This window comes from Zonotrichia albicollis, chromosome 5, assembly GCF_047830755.1.
Source record: "Zonotrichia albicollis isolate bZonAlb1 chromosome 5, bZonAlb1.hap1, whole genome shotgun sequence".
Classification (NCBI taxonomy): Eukaryota; Metazoa; Chordata; class Aves; order Passeriformes; family Passerellidae; genus Zonotrichia; species Zonotrichia albicollis.
This window is the reverse complement of record NC_133823.1, coordinates 6,627,683-6,643,899: the sequence shown is the minus strand read 5'-3', so window position 1 is coordinate 6,643,899 and position 16,217 is coordinate 6,627,683. Positions and strand designations below refer to the sequence as shown.

General features: G+C 56.9%; 1 protein-coding gene across 12 annotated transcripts in view; it reads left to right on the top strand.

Annotated features, from left to right (window-relative positions):
- Window positions 1–211: 211 nt before the first annotated feature.
- Window positions 212–16,217, top strand: part of ZNF638 (zinc finger protein 638) — a 62,601-nt gene continuing 46,595 nt past the window's right edge. For 3 of the 12 annotated variants that reach the window (XM_074540669.1, XM_074540671.1, XM_074540670.1), the window contains exons 1-2: window positions 212–806; window positions 13,572–15,384. In XM_074540669.1, coding sequence (XP_074396770.1) covers window positions 733–806; window positions 13,572–15,384 — 1,887 coding nt within the window. In that variant the 5' untranslated portion in view covers window positions 212–732. Of the gene's footprint in view, window positions 807–5,705; window positions 5,846–13,571; window positions 15,385–16,217 lie in introns of those variants that run through there. The other 9 variants (XM_074540667.1, XM_074540665.1, XM_074540668.1 and 6 more) reach the window with 8 other exon arrangements.

Sequence of the window (16,217 nt, the reverse complement as noted above, 5' to 3'; positions counted from 1 at the left end):
GAGCATGTAAACACAGGGAGGGGGCGGGGCGGTCACGTGTCTTGCGCGTGGCTTGGGTGGGCCCAATTTTGGGGACGGGGGGAGGGGACAGGAGGGGACAGCGATCTGTGACCCCAACGGCGCTGGGGACACCGGGAATGAACCCCATAATGGGGGAGCACATGGGGGGGAGCCGCCCTGAACCCCAAATTGGGGGAGCACAGGGGGGAATCCGGCCCCAAATCGGGAACACCCGGGAGGGTCCAGCCCCGCACCCCCAAATTGGGCTCAGGAACCGGCGCGTTCACCCAGCCCTGCACCCCCAAACTGGGGTCACCGTCCAGCTCTGCACCCCCAGTTTTGGGGTCAGCAATGGGGGTTTTACCCATCCCCGCACCCCCAATTTTGGGGTCCCCCATCCCCACACCCCAATATCGAGCAGCGCAGCAGTGGGGTGGGGGGGGGAACCCCAAATTTTGGGATCCCCCCCCCCAACACGAGAGGGGGGGTCCCGATTGTGCACCGGCACTTTTGGGGTCACTTTTGGGGAATTGCCGCACCCCAATAACCCCCAGACCCATTTGGGGGGTCCCGCACCCCAATAACCCCCAGACCCATTTTTGGGGGGGTCCCCCGTGCTCGGAGCCCCCCCCGGCGCTCCCCGGCCCCTCCCAGCGCTGACGATCCCAAAATCCCGATCCCAAATCCCGATCCCAAACTCCCGATCCCAAATCCCGATCCCAAAATCCCGCCATGCCGGCGGGCGGCGGCGCCTCCTCCGCGGCCCCCCAAAACCAGCGGGGTCTCCCCCCGGACCCCCTCGGACGGTGAGTGCCCCCCCATGGGGGACCCCAAAATCCCTCCGCGAGGTTTGGGGGAATTTGGGGGGATTTGGGGCGGGTTTGGGGGAATTTGGCGGGATTTGGGGGGATTTGGGGGGATTTGGGGCGGGTTTGGGGGAATTTGGGGGGATTTTGGGCGGATTTGGGGGAATTTGGGGCGGGTTTGGGGGAATTTGGGGGGGTTTGGGGGAATTTGGGGAATTTGGGGGGATTTGGGGCGGGTTTGGGGCAATTTGGGGGAATTTGGGAGGATTTGGGGGGGGTTGGGGGGATTTTGGGGGAATTTGGGGCGGGTTTGGGGGAATTGGGGGGATTTGGGGGGATTTGGGGGGAATTTGGGGCAATTTGGGGGATTTGGGGCGAGTTTGGGGGTGGGTTTGGGGGAATTTGGGGGATTTGGGGGGATTTGGGGTCTCCCCTTTCCTCTCTCCTTTTGGGGGCACACGCAGCCGCGCACCCCCAGGTTTGGGGTCGGGGTTTGGGGGGGACACCCCCGGGAGCACCCCCAGGGCAGAAAAAGGGGGACCCGAAAATGTCTCCCCAACCCCTCGGTGTGACCCCAAAACCGATCCCCGCTCCGGGATGGGGTTTTTGGGGTCCGTGGGCAGTTTTGGGGTCCTTGGGCAGTTTTGGGGTCACCTGAAGGATTCCCTGGAGGATTCATGCTCAATTTGGGGGGACCCCAGAAAAGGGGGACCCAAAATGTCCCCTCACCCTTCGATGTGACCCCAAAACCGTTCCCCGCTCCGGGATGGGAATTTTGGGGTCCGTGGGCAGTTTTGGGGTGCAGGGAGCAGTTTTTGGGGTCCCCCTGGAGGCTTCATGCTCAATTTGGGGGGACCCCAGAAAAGGGGGACCCCAAAATGCCCCCTCACCCCTCGGTGTGACCCCAAAACCGATCCCTGCTCCGGGATGGAGTTTTTGGGGTCCCTGGGCAGTTTTGGGGTCCCTGGGCGGTTTTGGGGTGCAGGTGCAGTTTTGGGGTGCAGGGTGCGGTTTTGGGGTCCAGGTGCAGTTTTGGGGTCCCTGGGCAGTTTTGGGGTCCGTGGGCAGTTTTGGGGTCCCTGGGCGGTTTTGGGGTCCAGGTGCGGTTTTGGGGTGCAGGGAGCAGTTTTGGGGTTCAGGTGCGGTTTTGGGGTCCCTGGGCGGGTTTGGGGTCCCCCCCGATCTTTTGGGGTTTGTCCCTCCCCAGGCGCGGGGTCCTGCCCTGGCCTGGCCGGTGTCCCCCCACAATGTCCCCCCCAATGTCCCCAGTGTCCCCAGTTTGGGGTGGGCTGTCCCCAGTGTCCCCACCAATGTCCCCAATATGCCCAGTGTCCCCAGTGTCCCCAGTGTCCCCCCCAGTGTCCCCAATGTCCCCAGTGTCCCCAATGTCCTCAGTGTCCCCCCACAATGTCCCCAGTGTCCCCCCAGTGTCCCCCAGTGTCCCCCCAATGTCCCCAATGTCCCCAATATGCCCAATGTCCCCAGTGTCCCCAGTGTCCCCCCCAGTGTCCCCAATGTCCCCAGTGTCCCCAGTGTCCCCCCCAATGTCCCCAATGTCCCCCCAATGTCCCCAGTTTGGGGTGGGCTGTCCCTAGTGTCCCCCCCCCAATGTCCCCAGTGTCCTCAGTGTCCCCCCACAATGTCCCAAGTGTCCCCCACAATGTTCTCAATGTCCCCCCCAATGTCCCCAGTGTCCCCCCACAGTGTCCCCAATGTCCCCAGTGTCCCAAATGTCCCCCCCAATGTCCGTAGTGTCCCCAGTTTGGGGTGGTCTGTCCCCAATGTCCTCAGTGTCCCCCACAGTGTCCCCAGTGTCCCCCCCAATGTCCCCAATGCCCCCAGTGTCCCCCCACAATGTCCCCAGTGTCCCCAGCGGGACGGGGACAATCCCCCGGCGCTCGGGGACACAGCGGGCCGGATGCAGGGCCGTGTCCCCAAACGTGTCCCCAAGGCCACCAGAGCTGTTTGTGTCCCCCGGCGGGCGCCAATCCCGGCTCGGTGCCACCAGCAGGGGACAAACGCGACACAGTGTCCCCAGGGAGCGGCAGGTGACAATCCCTGCGCCAGTGTCACCGCCCAGTGTCCCCAGGGAGCGGCAGGTGACAATCCCCGCGCTCGTGTCACTGTCAGCAGCTCGGGCCACCCGCAAGGCGACACTCGGGGACAAGTGTCCTCCCCCGGGTGGCTCCTTGTATGGTTGGGGACAGCGGTGTCACCGGACGGGACGGAAATAGCGCGGGGGAGGGGACAAGGGGGTGGCACTGGGGGTGGCACTGGGGTGGCACCTTGGGGACAGATGGCCTTGGGGTTTGGGTGTCGCAAATGCAGGCGGGGTTTGTGGGACAGAGGGGACAGAGGGGACAGGAGGGACAGAGGGGGACAGAGGAGACAGGGGGGGACAGAGGGGACAGGAGGGACAGAGGGGACAGAGGGGACAGGAGGAGACAGGAGGGGACAGGAGAGCCCCGCAAGGTCACCGAGGGCCACCAAGTGGGGACGGGAATGTCACCGACACGGGCACGCGGCCGGCGGTGACAGCAGTGTCACACTGGGGTGGCAGCGACACCGGGCACGGCCAGGGGACAGCGACAGCGACAGCGGCTGGGGCTGGGGCTGGCTGTCACCAACAGCGACACGGGGCTGGCTGTCACCTGTTCCTGTCCCCAAACAGTGACACGGGGCTGGCTGTCCCTGTGCTGTCCCCATCATTTACCCGGGGCTGGCTGTCCCTGTGTCCCCTGTCCTGTCCCCGCTGTGTCCCCAACAGTGACAAGGGGCTGGCTGTCCCTGTCCTGTCCCCAACAGTGACACGGGGCTGGCTGTCCCCTCTGTCCCCTGTGTCCCCCGCCCTGTCCCCATCATTTCCCAGGGCTGGCTGTCCCCTGTGTCCCCTGTTCCTGTCCCCATCATTTACCCGGGGCTGGCTGTCCCCTGTCCTGTCCCCATCATTTACCCGGGGCTGGCTGTCCCCTCTGTCCCCTGTCCTGTCCCCTCTGTCCTGTCCCCAACACAGACCCGGGGCTGGCTGTCCCTCTGTCCCCGTCCTGTCCCCGCGGTGTCCCCGCCCCGGCGCCGCTGTCGCTCAGCGCTGTCCCCCCGGGGCTAGTGGCCCCATCTGCTGTCACCCCTTGGGGACAGCGCTGAGAGCTGCGCGACCCCCGGCGCCACCTGATGAGTTAATGCCTTAATGAGTTAATGGCTTAATGAGTTAATGGGTTAATGAGTTAATTGGGGCCAGCAGCTGCCCCCAGCCTGCAGCGCCACCATTACCCCGAGGCCACCGCATGTCCCCAAATGCCACCAGCACCCCCAGGGACGGGGACTGGCGCCAGCAGCTGCGGCAGGGCTGGGAAAGCTTTTCCAGGGGGAGAATTCCCAAAATCCCGGGGCTGGAAAAGATTTTCCAGGAGAATTCCCAAAATCCCGGGGCTGGGAAAGCTTTTCCAGGAGGAGAATTCCCAAAATCCCGGGGCTGGAAAAGCTTTTCCAGGAGGAGAATTCCCCTTTGTCCCCAAATCCCAATTCCTGTCCCCAAATCCCTATCCCCACCCCCACAAACCAGATTTTGAATTTTTTGGGATTTATTTTGACCCTCAGGATGAGTAAAAGCGATTTGGGATTTCTCAACACCCCAAAAAGAGCAGAATCCCTTGTGCTCATCCTTTAATTTCAATATTTTTCATCATTCCTTCAATTCTTTAATTTAAATTCCCTGATTTCCTTAATCTCTTTAAATTAAAGTGACCAATTCCTTTGATTTTGGGGCTCACCCCAAAAGCTGCTTTGGGTTCACCACGGATTTTCCCTCCCAAATCCTTTTCATCAGGAAGAATCCTCAGGCTGGAATTGGCAAATTTCATGGAATTCAGCTGGGAGTTTCATGTAGGAATTTAGGGATTCTTCTTTTATTTTTTTTTTTTTTGGCAAAATTCAGCCCCCAAGGAGTCATTTTAGCTGTGGGAACCCCAAATTCATCTGGAGGTGTTTGCCCCAAAAATCCCCTCAGAATTCCCTGGAAATGCGGGGAAATGCCCTGGGATGGGGCAGGGGAAAGGACTTTAAATCCCAAAAATTCCACCCCATTCCATGTTTAGGGACACTTTCCACTATCCCAAGCTGCTCCAATTCCTTTCCAACTTGACTTTGGTCGTACCAAGGATGGATAATTCATCCCAAAAACCCTCATGGATATCAGTGCCTCATGGTTTTCCCTGGAATTACTGGGGAAATTGTTTCTCCAAAGAGCCCAGATGAGAAATTTGGAATAAACCCACGAGGCTGGACGAGCATTCCTCAAGCTGCTGCTGAGGGACGCTGAGGTGCAAACCCAACCTGAGGCTGGTTATTTCTGTATTTAAGGCAAATTCTAACCCAAACCAACAATTCCCAACAGCCAGATCCAAATGTTTTAAGGTAAAAATGCTGAATTTATGGATTTAAAGGCCAGAATAAGGATGACATGTAGGCCCTAAGTGTTAATTGACGAGCAGGGGAACGAAACAGCTCCCGGTCGCACACGGACTGCAAGGGCTCAGCAGTAGGGCGGGAAGGGCTGTGCTACACACAGCAAAACAACGAGGGGACCACAAGGAGAGCAAAATACGCTGCGGGAATTACAAAAATAGCCGCCGAAGCGCCAAAAGTCGCGAAAATGCAACAAAATACAACAAATCCAGAGAGCAGAACACTCCGGACGCCAGCGCCACTCTGAGGCGGCGCGCGCCGCCGCCGTCCTTTTATATGAGGGCGGCTCCCAGCATGCCCCGCGGCAGGGGCCGGCTCCCTTTTGCACACGGCGCGCATGCGCGGCTCCCCCTTCTCCGCCTCTTCCCCCAGCAGCGAATCCCGCGCTGCCTCCGCGCACGCGCAGAGCGCCCCCGGCGCTCCGTGTCCCGCCGCCCGCCGCTCCCGGGGCTCTCCCCGCCGCTTTTCGGGGCTTCCTCCCGCTTTTAGGGACTTCCCCCGCTTGTAGCGGCTTCTTCCCGGCTCGTCCCGGCGGCGGGGGACGCGGGGAGAGCGGCGGCTGCGCGCCGGCGGAGGTAGGAGGCGAGCGACGGCCGCCCCCCCCCCCCCAGCGGTGAGGGCTGAGGGGGACGCGCGTAATGGCGGCTGAGGGGGGGGGGGCAGCTGAGGGGCCCTCATGAGGAGCTTCGGGCTGTGGGTGTTTATTGTTTATTTATTTTTTTTTAAATCTTTTCTCCTTTATTCCTTTATTTGTAGTCACTTTGTCGTTAATCTTTTATCCTTTTTCTTCCGGCACGCGGATAAAGCCGCCCCGTAGTCACCGATCTGCACTGCAGCCGCAACCCCGCAAGGGATTCGCCGCATTTTGTACCCGGCACGGATTTAAATTTGGTTTTTTAAGACATTTCAGTCTCGGGTTTACGCGGTTTGAAGTGAGGTTAAACTGCCTTGGCTCTCCCTCCATTCCCCTACACGTCAAACAACACTCAAAGCCTTAATTTTATCCTTACCCAGGGTTATAAATCCATAAATTCAGCATTTAAACGTTAAAAACAATGGGATATGGATGCTGGGAGTTGTGGGTTTGGGTTAAAATTGTGACCCTAAATTGAACAACACCAGGCTTAGGTTGGGTTTGCACCTCAGGACCTGGACGTGACCTCAGGCACCTCCTCGTGGTTCTGGTTGAAAACCGGATTTTCCCTTTTTTTTTCTGCTTTAAAACAGGAATAATTGAGCAGAATTGGGTAAAATACCCAAAGAAAAATGATTTTTACGGAAGGCCAAGTGTTGTAGCTCAGGAGCATCACGTGGTTTGCAGGAACTTCCTCTTTTGGGGGATTTAACCTTTTTTAAAGTGCGATTTTAGCGCAGGCTCCTTGGATATTTTTAGTGTTATTTTAAACCAAAAATGTGATGTGGGTTGTTACTTTAATTTTTTTTTTAATCTCTTTTTATAGGGTAATTTCTAAGAGTATTTATATAAAACTTTATAGGTTTTTTTGACTCAGAACCCAAACCAAGCCCCAAAAAAATCTCATTCCAACCCAGAACTGATGTTTAAATATTGTTTATTTGGGTTTTTTTTTTCTCCTTTTCCTTGCTGTGGGATCCTTCCCTGGACATCCAAAACATTTTCCTACTTCCTTGCCATCAGTGAAATATTCTGTGTGGAATTTGGGCTTTTTTTTGGGGGGGAATTTTAGGCAGGAATGGCAGTGATGGTGTCAGGGACCTGTTGCTGGTGTTTAAATCGATTTATCAAACTTTGTGCTGCTCTGAAAGCGGAATTTGAGGAAAGTTCCTGGTGTTGAAATGCCTGATTTTGGTTTTGTTTCTAGAATTCTTGGTTGAAAAGCTTGTCCTGATTTTCATTTTCTTGGATAAAAACCTCCCCCAAAGGGATGGGATCCCCCTGCTGGGATGGGGCAGAATTTTGGGAATATTCCAGTGGATTTCAGGGCAGGTGTTGATGTTCTGCTTGGGATGGGATTCACTTTTGCTGGGAGTTCTGTTTGGGATTTGGGAGCTGAGTTTGGCTTTCCCTGAGCTGGGAATGGGCCTGGAGTGGCTGAGGGGATATCCCAACCCTGCAAAATGTCCTTTTCCATAGGAAAACTGGGAGAGGGGAGTGGGGAAATGGGATTTTGGCTTCCAGGGTGGCACAGAGTGGGAGGAGTAACTTTGTTTGGGGTTTGGGTTTCTTTTTTCCGCGTGGTTTTATCTCATCCCAGGAATTTTCTTATTGAAGTTCTTCCTCTCCCATCCTGGTCCTTTTTTAGGATCTGCTTCCCTCAGGCTTTACAATTCCAGCTTTTCCTGGGAAATTCAAATTTCCAGGCTGGGATTTGTCTTCTTCCCATTATCCAGGTGCTCCAGGACCATTCCCATTATGCCTTCCTCTTCCTCCTCATCCTCCAGGACACATCCCAACCCCTTGTGTGTCCTGGTTTGGCTGGACCATTCCCAGTGATCCTGGCTCTTGGAATTCCAAATCCACTGATCCCAGCTGAGATCCTGCTGGATCTGGAGCTGGTCACCAGAATGTCCCCAGGGAGGATTTGGCCTGGAGCTGCTTTCACCTCGAAAATCCTGGGAATTCGTGCTTGAGCAGGCAGGTGGTCCTGCTGGAATGGGAGAACCTGGAATTGGGAGAACCTGGAGTGCCAGACCACCTGGAATGGGAGAACCTGGAATGGGAGCCCACCATGGATGGGAGAACCTGGAATGGGAGCCCACCATGGATGGGAGAACCTGGAATTGGGAGAACCTGGAATGCCAGCCCACCATGGATGAGAGAACTTGGAATTGGGAGAACCGGGAATGCCAGCCCACCATGGAATGGGAGAACCTGGAATGCCAACCCACCTGGAATGCCAGCCCACCATGGATGGGAGAACCTGGAATGGGAGCCCACCATGGATGGGAGAACTTGGAATTGGGAGAACCTGGAATGCCAGCCCACCACAAATGGGAGAACCTGGAATGCCAGCCCACCATGGATGGGAGAACCTGGAATGCCAACCCACCTGGAATGCCAGCCCACCATGGATGGGAGAACCTGGAATGCCAGCCCACCATGAATGCCAACCCACCTGGAATGGGAGCCCACCATGGATAGGAGAACCTGGAATGCCAGCCCACCATGAATGGGAGAACCTGGAATGCCAGCCCACCTGGAATGCCAACCCACCTGGAATGGCAGAACCTGGAATGCCAGCCCACCTGGATCTGCCGTGCTCTGCTGGATTTGAGAGGAGCTGGAAGATCCCAGGGTGGAAGGATTACATGGATGGACACCATGGATAACCCAGAAACTGCAGGAGCTCCTGCTGGAGCTGGGATGTCCCCTCGAGGTCTGGAGGTGACAATCCCACAGATCCAGAGGGTTGTGAAATATCCAGAGCCATCCAAATCATGGGAAGGAATTCCCAGCTGCAGGAAAAGGGCTGGGAATGCCTTGCCCAAGTCCTGCCCTTGATGAGAGGACATCTGTGGGTGAGGAATTCTCCAGAGGGAAGGACCATGGCACCCTCTGCATGGGCAGCACAGGAAGGAGGAGGAAAATCCAGGTTCTTCCAGAACATTCCAAGATTTTGCCATCAAACAAAGGAAGGGCAGGAGATCTCCAAAGGAGATCCAGGTCTTGGGAGTGGACATGGTGAGGTCAGTTCTGGAGAAGCTCTTGGAAGGTCACAGCAGCTTTGCTTCCAGCTTTGTTTATCTGCCCAGAGCCAGAAAATTCCATGCTATTTATAGGGACAAATCAGGAAATTCTCCTTTTGGAATTTCCTTTTGGATGAACCTTGTGTGTAACAGGAGAAATCCTCTTGTGCCTTCTCCTGAGGCTCCTGGAGAAAAGGAGGCTCCAGAGGGACCTTGGGGCTCTGCACAAATCCCTTGGCAGCGAGGGGGAGTTGGGATCTGATCCCAGGGAATCGCGGGATAACAGGGAACGGCCTCAGGCTGGCTCAGGGGAGGCTCAGGGTGGAATTTCCTCGTGGAAAGGCCTTGGAGGTGCCCAGGGAGCTTTGGGGTGCCCATCCCTGGTGGTGGCACTCAGTGCCAAGGTGGGCAGTGGGCACAGCTTGGATGAGATGATCCCAGAGGTGTTTTCCAGCCAGGATAATCCCAGGATTCTGTGCTGGAGCAGGTTCCTTGTCCTTTCCCTCCATGCAGGAATTCTTGCTCTGTGTTCTAATTCAGGCTCTGCAGACACCAGGGAAGAGTTTAAAATCCAGAACTTTCTGTTTCTCCATCTGCCTTGGGAAGCCTGGAAAAATGGAGGCAGGAAGTTGAGGGCAGAGCAAGGAAGGCGTCGTTCGGCTTTTGTGTTGTGCTCTGGAGTTCTGGGATTGCCCTTCCCAGGGATCAGCTGGGAATGTTCTGGAGAAAGGAAAATTCCAGGGAATCCTCAGAGCCCCTGCAGGGGCTCCAGGAGAGCTGGAGAGGGACTGGGGACAAGGGATGGAGGGACAGGAGCCAGGGAATGGCTCCAAGTAGGAAAAGTAGAAATTGTGTTGGGATCTTGGCAAGGAATTCCTGGCTGGGCTGGAATTCCCAGATTTGCTGTGGCTGCCCCTGGATCCCTGGCAGTGTCCAAGGCCAGGCTGGATCCACCTGGGACAGTGGGAGGTGTCCCTGCCCATGGATGGGGTGGGAATGGATGGGATTGAAGGTGTTTTCCAACCCAAACCATTCCAGGATTGTGGAGCTCTCTTGCTCTGGGAGAGCTGGGAATGTTCCCCTGGAGAAGAGAAAATTCCAGGGAATCCTCAGAGTCCCTGCAGGGGCTCCAGGAGAGCTGGGGAGGGACTGGGGACAAGGCCTGCAGGGACAGGAGCCAGGGAATGGCTCCCACTGGGAAAGGGGAGATTGGGCTGGGATCTTGGCAAGGAATTGCTGGCTGGGCTGGAATTCCCAGATTTGCTGGGGCTGCCCCTGGATCCCTGGCAGTGCCCAAGGCCAGGCTGGATCCACCTGGAGCAGTTGGATTTTGGAGCAGCTCCTGGTTTGGGGTTCAGGAATGGGGTTGAAGTTCCAAACCTGATCCATGGGCTCGTCCTGCCCGTCCTCAAGGGTTAAATCCCACTGAGGGATTTTCCTGAATTCCTGCTCCTCCTGAATTGCTGGATAGGGAATATTTGGAGCGGACAGTTCTGAAAATGTCCATCCTGTTCAGGTTCATGCTGGATCTTCATTAGGGTGGCACTAATTAGATGGGTTTGGGGCTCCCTGGGTCCTCTTTGGCCCCACCACTGCGGGTTTGGGATCTGCAATTCCCAGGATTCGGCTGCTCCAGGGGATGGGACAATTCTGTGTCCAGTCATCGTGTCTGGGGACGTGGCACTGTGGCCAAAACCATCCCAGTGGTCAGCACAGAGTGACCAATGGGGTCACTGGGATGGGGACACAGCTCTGGGGTCAGTGGGATGGGGACACAGCTCTGGGGACAGGCGTTGTTCCCAAAACTATCCCAGTGGTCAGCAAGGAGTGACCAATGGGGTCACTGGGATGGGGACACGGGTCTGGGGTCAGTGAGTGGGGACACAGTTCTGGGGACCCAGCTCTGTTCCCAAAACCATCCCAGTGGTCAGCATGGAGTGACCAGTGGGGTCACTGGGATGGGGACACCAGTCCTGGGGACAGGCATTGTTCCCAAAACCATCCCAGTGGTCAGCACAGAGTGACCAATGGGGTTACTGGGATGCGGTCACCAGTCCTGGGGTCAGTGGGATGGGGACACAGCCCTGGGGACAGGCGTTGTTCCCCAAACCATCCCAGTGGCCAGCATGGAGTGACCAATGGGGTCACTGGGATGGGGACACCAGTGGTCAGCACAGAGTGACCAATGGGGTCACTGGGATGGGGACACAGCTCTGGGGACAGGCGTTGTTCCCCAAAACCATCCCAGTGGTCAGCACAGAGTGGCCAGTGTGGTCAGTGGGATGGGGACACCAGTGGTCAGCACAGAGTGACCAATGGGGTCAGTGACACAGTGACACTGCTCTGGTGTTGGTGGCATGGGGACACCAACCATGGAGGCCCAGCTGTGTTCCTAAAGCCATCCCAGTGGTCAGCACGGAGTGACCAATGGGGTCACTGGGATGGGGACACCAGTCCTGGGGTCACTGGGATGGGGACACAGCACTGGGGTCACTGGGATGGGGACACAGCTCTGGGGACAGGCGTTGTTCCCCAGAACCATCCCAGTGGTCAGCACGGAGTGACCAATGGGGTCACTGCCCTGGATGGGGACATTTTCCATAAACCAGGTTGCTCCAAGTCTTTCCCGACCTGGATTCCATCCCTGAGCTGTCAGAGGTGAGTTTGTTATCCCTGATCCTGCCGTGGGAGCTTCCCTGCTCCCGGCTGTCCGTGTCAGATGCAGCACCTGGAAATACCTGGAGAGGTAAAAACCCATCCTGTGGGAATTTGGGGTTTTTTTTTCCTCCTTTGGGAGATTCCTGATCCGTGGAATTAAGGTTGGTGGTGTTCCAGATTTGCTCTGCTGATCCATTCGTGGTCGTCCTGGTGGTGGGTGGCTTTGGCAGCGTTCCTTCTCCAAGTGCTTCCCTCAGGGATGGGCTCAGAGGGAATTTTTGTCCTCCAGCGCTGGGAATTCTGGAGAAAACGCCAACAGAAAGGCAGGAGGTGGCTCGGGGAATGTTGGTTTATATTTGTTTGGAAACCCTCTGGAACAAACTTGGCTTCACACGCAGCTCCTGTTGAAATCCGATTTAATTTATGGAGGGAGGAGGAATATTGGGTGAGAGGCCAGAATTTTGGGAACGCTGTCTGGTGGGAATCTGGTTATTGTTTGCTTGGCGAGGATTAATAGGATTCACAGAACGCTTTCTACTTGGTTCAAATCAAATAATTCCTCAAAAAAAACCTCAAACTCCGGGAATTGTGCTGGAAAACCCTCCTGTCCTGCACCTGTGTTTGGTCATTCCCTGTAAGGTTCATTCCTTGAGCTGTGATCTCAGTGTGAACCTCTGCTCTGTGGAAGAACTTCCAGCTGGAGTCGACTTCCACAAGCTTGGAAAACAAAACCGTGTGACGGCATCGGAGAGACGAGAACCTCGGTGCCGCAGGAACTCAGCGCGGAGCTCCGGGAACGGCCGGGAAAACTCCTGGGAAAGCTGCAGGAAGAGTTCATTTCCAGGAGACAAGAGATGGACAAGGGGGAAATGAGGAATTCCCGGGTTTGGAGTTTTCCTGGTTTTGGGCTGGGACAGGGTTGGGAGTTTTTGTTTGGGGTTGGGAACGGAGCTGGGGATGTGCTGATGTTGTGGCTGCTGCTTTGTCCTCGCCCCAAATCCAGAATTCCCGATAAATCCAGAATTCCCTGGAGCTGCACAGGGACTTTGCTGCTCTTTGATGTTCCGCTGATCTCGGTCCTGGGGCTCTCTGGGATAACGGGAGGTGTGGGAATGGGAATGGCAGGAGGTGGAATGGGATGGGCTCGAAGGTCCCTTCCAGCCCAAAGCCTTGTGTGATTCTCTCTCCAGAACTCTGTGGTGTTTTCATTTTCCTCTCCCTCTATTTGTACCTTCTTTCCTCACCCCACAGCACCGAATTCTCAGTGATTTCACCCAAACCAAGCCCCACTTCCATTGACCACGGTGCTTTTTGTGTGGAGATTTTTTTGTTGTCGTTTTTCCTGTACGCTTTTACTCCTCTCTGTTTCTTTCAAACCCTTTCTATTTAAGCTCTTGGAGAGATGGGATATTCTCTACCCGCAGAATTGCAGCCTCGTCCCACCCTGTGGATTCTTGCAGGGTTTGCTCTTCACCCACGGGAGCGTCCTGCTGGAAAGCGCTCCGGCCTCGGCTCAGCTCCGCCGGCTGGAGCCGGTTGGAGTTCTCCACCTCAGCGCTTCCACTTCCAGCTCATCCCTCGTCACCTCCCAGCAGGGCGGGCTCACGCTTTGCCTCACCGCTCCTAAAATTATTAATTGTAATTAAACCCAAACTCTGTTGTCGCAAAGAAGTGAAATGCCAGGTTTTAAGCGATGCTGTTGCAAGTGTCACCACCGGTTGTTGTGTTCCCTGTGTGACATCCAATTTGTTGGGTTAAGCTTGTTAATCAGCTGTTTAATTGATTAATCACCTGTTCTTTATATTTAAGATTTTAATCAGTGAAAGCAAAATGATATTTTTGTGAATTTTGAGTGCTTTAAACTGTGCGGTGCAAATCCCGCTCCCGTGCCTCGGGTTGCTTTTTCTCCCCGTCCTAGAAGCCGCTGTGAGCAGATGCCAAAGATGACCCATCTAATCCTTGTCTTTTAACTTGCAGCTTTGTGTTGTTCTTGGAAAGTTTCGCACCACTTGTGAATTCCCTGAACCTTGGCCTTGCCGGCCCCCTTGTGTTGGGCCCTCCTCCTTTTCAGCTTGCCCAAATTCAGACCCACTTGGCTCTCCAGCGCTCGGCTGCCGGCGGCGGGCGGGCGCCTCCCCGCGCTGGCGTGCGCCAGGCATTGCTGAAAGACGCAATGTTTAGCCCCAGAGGAACCTTGCCCCCGAGGCCCAGAGGACCCAACCCGGCGGGCACCAAAGCGCCGGCGGCGTTCGGGGCCGGAGGCGCGGCGGGGCCGCCCAGGAAAGCCGCGCCCCAAGGAGCGCCCCAAGGAGCGCCCCAGAGATTCTCGGGCCAGGAGTGGACGGGTTCGCAGAGGATCAACGTCCGCGTCACGCTGCACAGGGCCGACCCCAGGAAGGTCAAGGAGAAGAGCGGCCTGCACCAGGAGCAGAAGGGAGACCCCCGTGCCACTCGCTGGGATGGCGGCCCCTGCCCCGCCGGCACCGCCGGGCCGAAGCCGCCCGGCCCGGCGCCGCTCTTGGAGCAGAACTCCAACCCGCAGAACCGCTACACGCCCGAAAGCGCCTCCAGCATTTTAGCGAGCTTCGGGCTGTCCAACGAGGACCTGGAGGAGCTGAGCCGCTACCCCGACGACCAGCTGACCCCCGAGAACATGCCGCGGATCCTGCGCGAGATCCGCATCCGCAAGATGGGCCACGCCGTGCCCGGCCTGCATGCTCCCAGCCGGGGGGAGGAGCCGGGGGGTGAGAGCGGCGGCGGCGGCGCCGTCAAGAGCAAAGTGATCGACTACGGCCACGCCAGCAAGTACGGCTACACCGAGGACCCGCTGGAGATCCGCACCTACAACCCCGAGGCGCTGCCCGAGGAGCCGCTGGAAGCGCGCGTCTTCAATCCCGACAGCTCGAGCGCGGAGAACCGGGAAGAATTCCAGCGGGAGCCGAGCGTGCCGGTGGCCGCCCCGCCGCCCAGCGTGCCCAGCGTGCCCAGCGTGCCCAACGTGCCCAGCGTGCCCAACGTGCCGTGCAACCCCGTGTTCCCGGCCGAAGACCTCATCAAGCTGCCGGCCTTCCCCGCCGACTCCTCGCCCGCTCCGTCGTTTTTCCCGGCCGAGCCGCCGGCCAAGGTGCCGGTGCTGTGCAGCGCCGCGCCCGCCGTGCTGCCGGTGGTGAAGCCGGCGTCCCAGCCGCCCATGCCGCCGGTGCTGCCGCCCATCCTGCCGGCGCTGCTGCCCACGCCGCTGCCGCAGCCCATGCTGCCCCCGGTGATGCCGCCGCTGGTCCAGCTGCCCGTCACCCAGCACGTGTTGACGCCCTTGACGCCGCCGCCTTTCTCGGCCGGGCTCCTGGCCGCCATCAGCCAGCACGAGCAGAAGCAGCGCGACGCCGGCAGCGCCCATCCTGGCCCCAGCGCCCATCCCGGCCCCAGCGCCCATCCCGGCCCCAGCACCCATCCCGGGCCCACCACCCATCCTGGGCCCAGCACCCATCCCGGCCCCACCACCCATGCCAGGCCCAGCGCCCATCCCGGCCCCAGCGCCCATCCCGGCCCCAGCGCCCATCCCGGCCCCTCGGCGGGACACAAACCCTACCACCACAAACCCTACCACTCAGCGGCACAGGAGCCCATCAAATCCCCGTTCGGGGTGGTGAAGGCGTCCTGGCTGCCCGTGTTCCCCGAGAAGAGCAAACGCCTGCCCACCCCGTCCATGATGAACGACTACTATGCCACGTCGCCGCGAATATTCCCACATTTGTGTTCTCTGTGTAACCTTGAGTGCACTCATATGAAGGTGAGTGGCTTTCCCAGATTATTCCCTACGTGTGTGTACTCGGCACCTTTTCCTGCCGCTGGTTGTTTTCCTTGGGAATTCTGTGGATTGGGATGCTGGCCGCCAAGGTTGAGTGTTGGGAATGATGCTAGAAATGATTGTAACGGCGTGTTCTTCTCCCAGTTGCTTTTCAGTGTCGATTTTAATTTTTATTTCAGTATTGAAATGTGTTTTGACTTTGCAGCGGGGTCTCAAACAACAAAACAAACCTGGAGCAGCGGAGTGAAACATTAATGTCGTGTGTGGGGGGCTCAGATCGTGTCTGGGGGTGGGTGAGATGTCTGTGTGTTCATTCCCCCCCTTCCTCCTCCTCCAAACTCTGCCTGGAAACAACAGAGCCCATTCAGAACCCGAGATTTCATCTTCCAAATCTGCCCTGTGTGACAACGCTGAATATTCCAGAGGCTGGCTCGGGGCGATGCGGAAAACGCGTCCGTTCATCCCGCCGGGCTCTCAGCCTTGAAGGAAATCAGTTTGAGCTTTGAAGGAAAAAATAAAGGGAGGAAATGGTGGATATTTGGAGATAAAAAATATTTTGGAAGCTGTGGGTTTGCCTGGAAAAGCCCAAGGTTTGATCCATCAAAAATATTGGAGAACGGGATATAAAACCCCAGAGTAATTAATGAATAATTATTTAATGTGTTTGAATGGCAAAGCGTGGAGAGGCTGCGGGGGAGGGATTTTTGTAATTTGGCAAAATCCTGGAGGTTTTAGGCTCTGTTTGCTGTGAGTTCAAAATCTGGCTGAAAATGGGGACGGCTTTGTTAGGGAAAAAGCCAGAAATTCCCAAATCC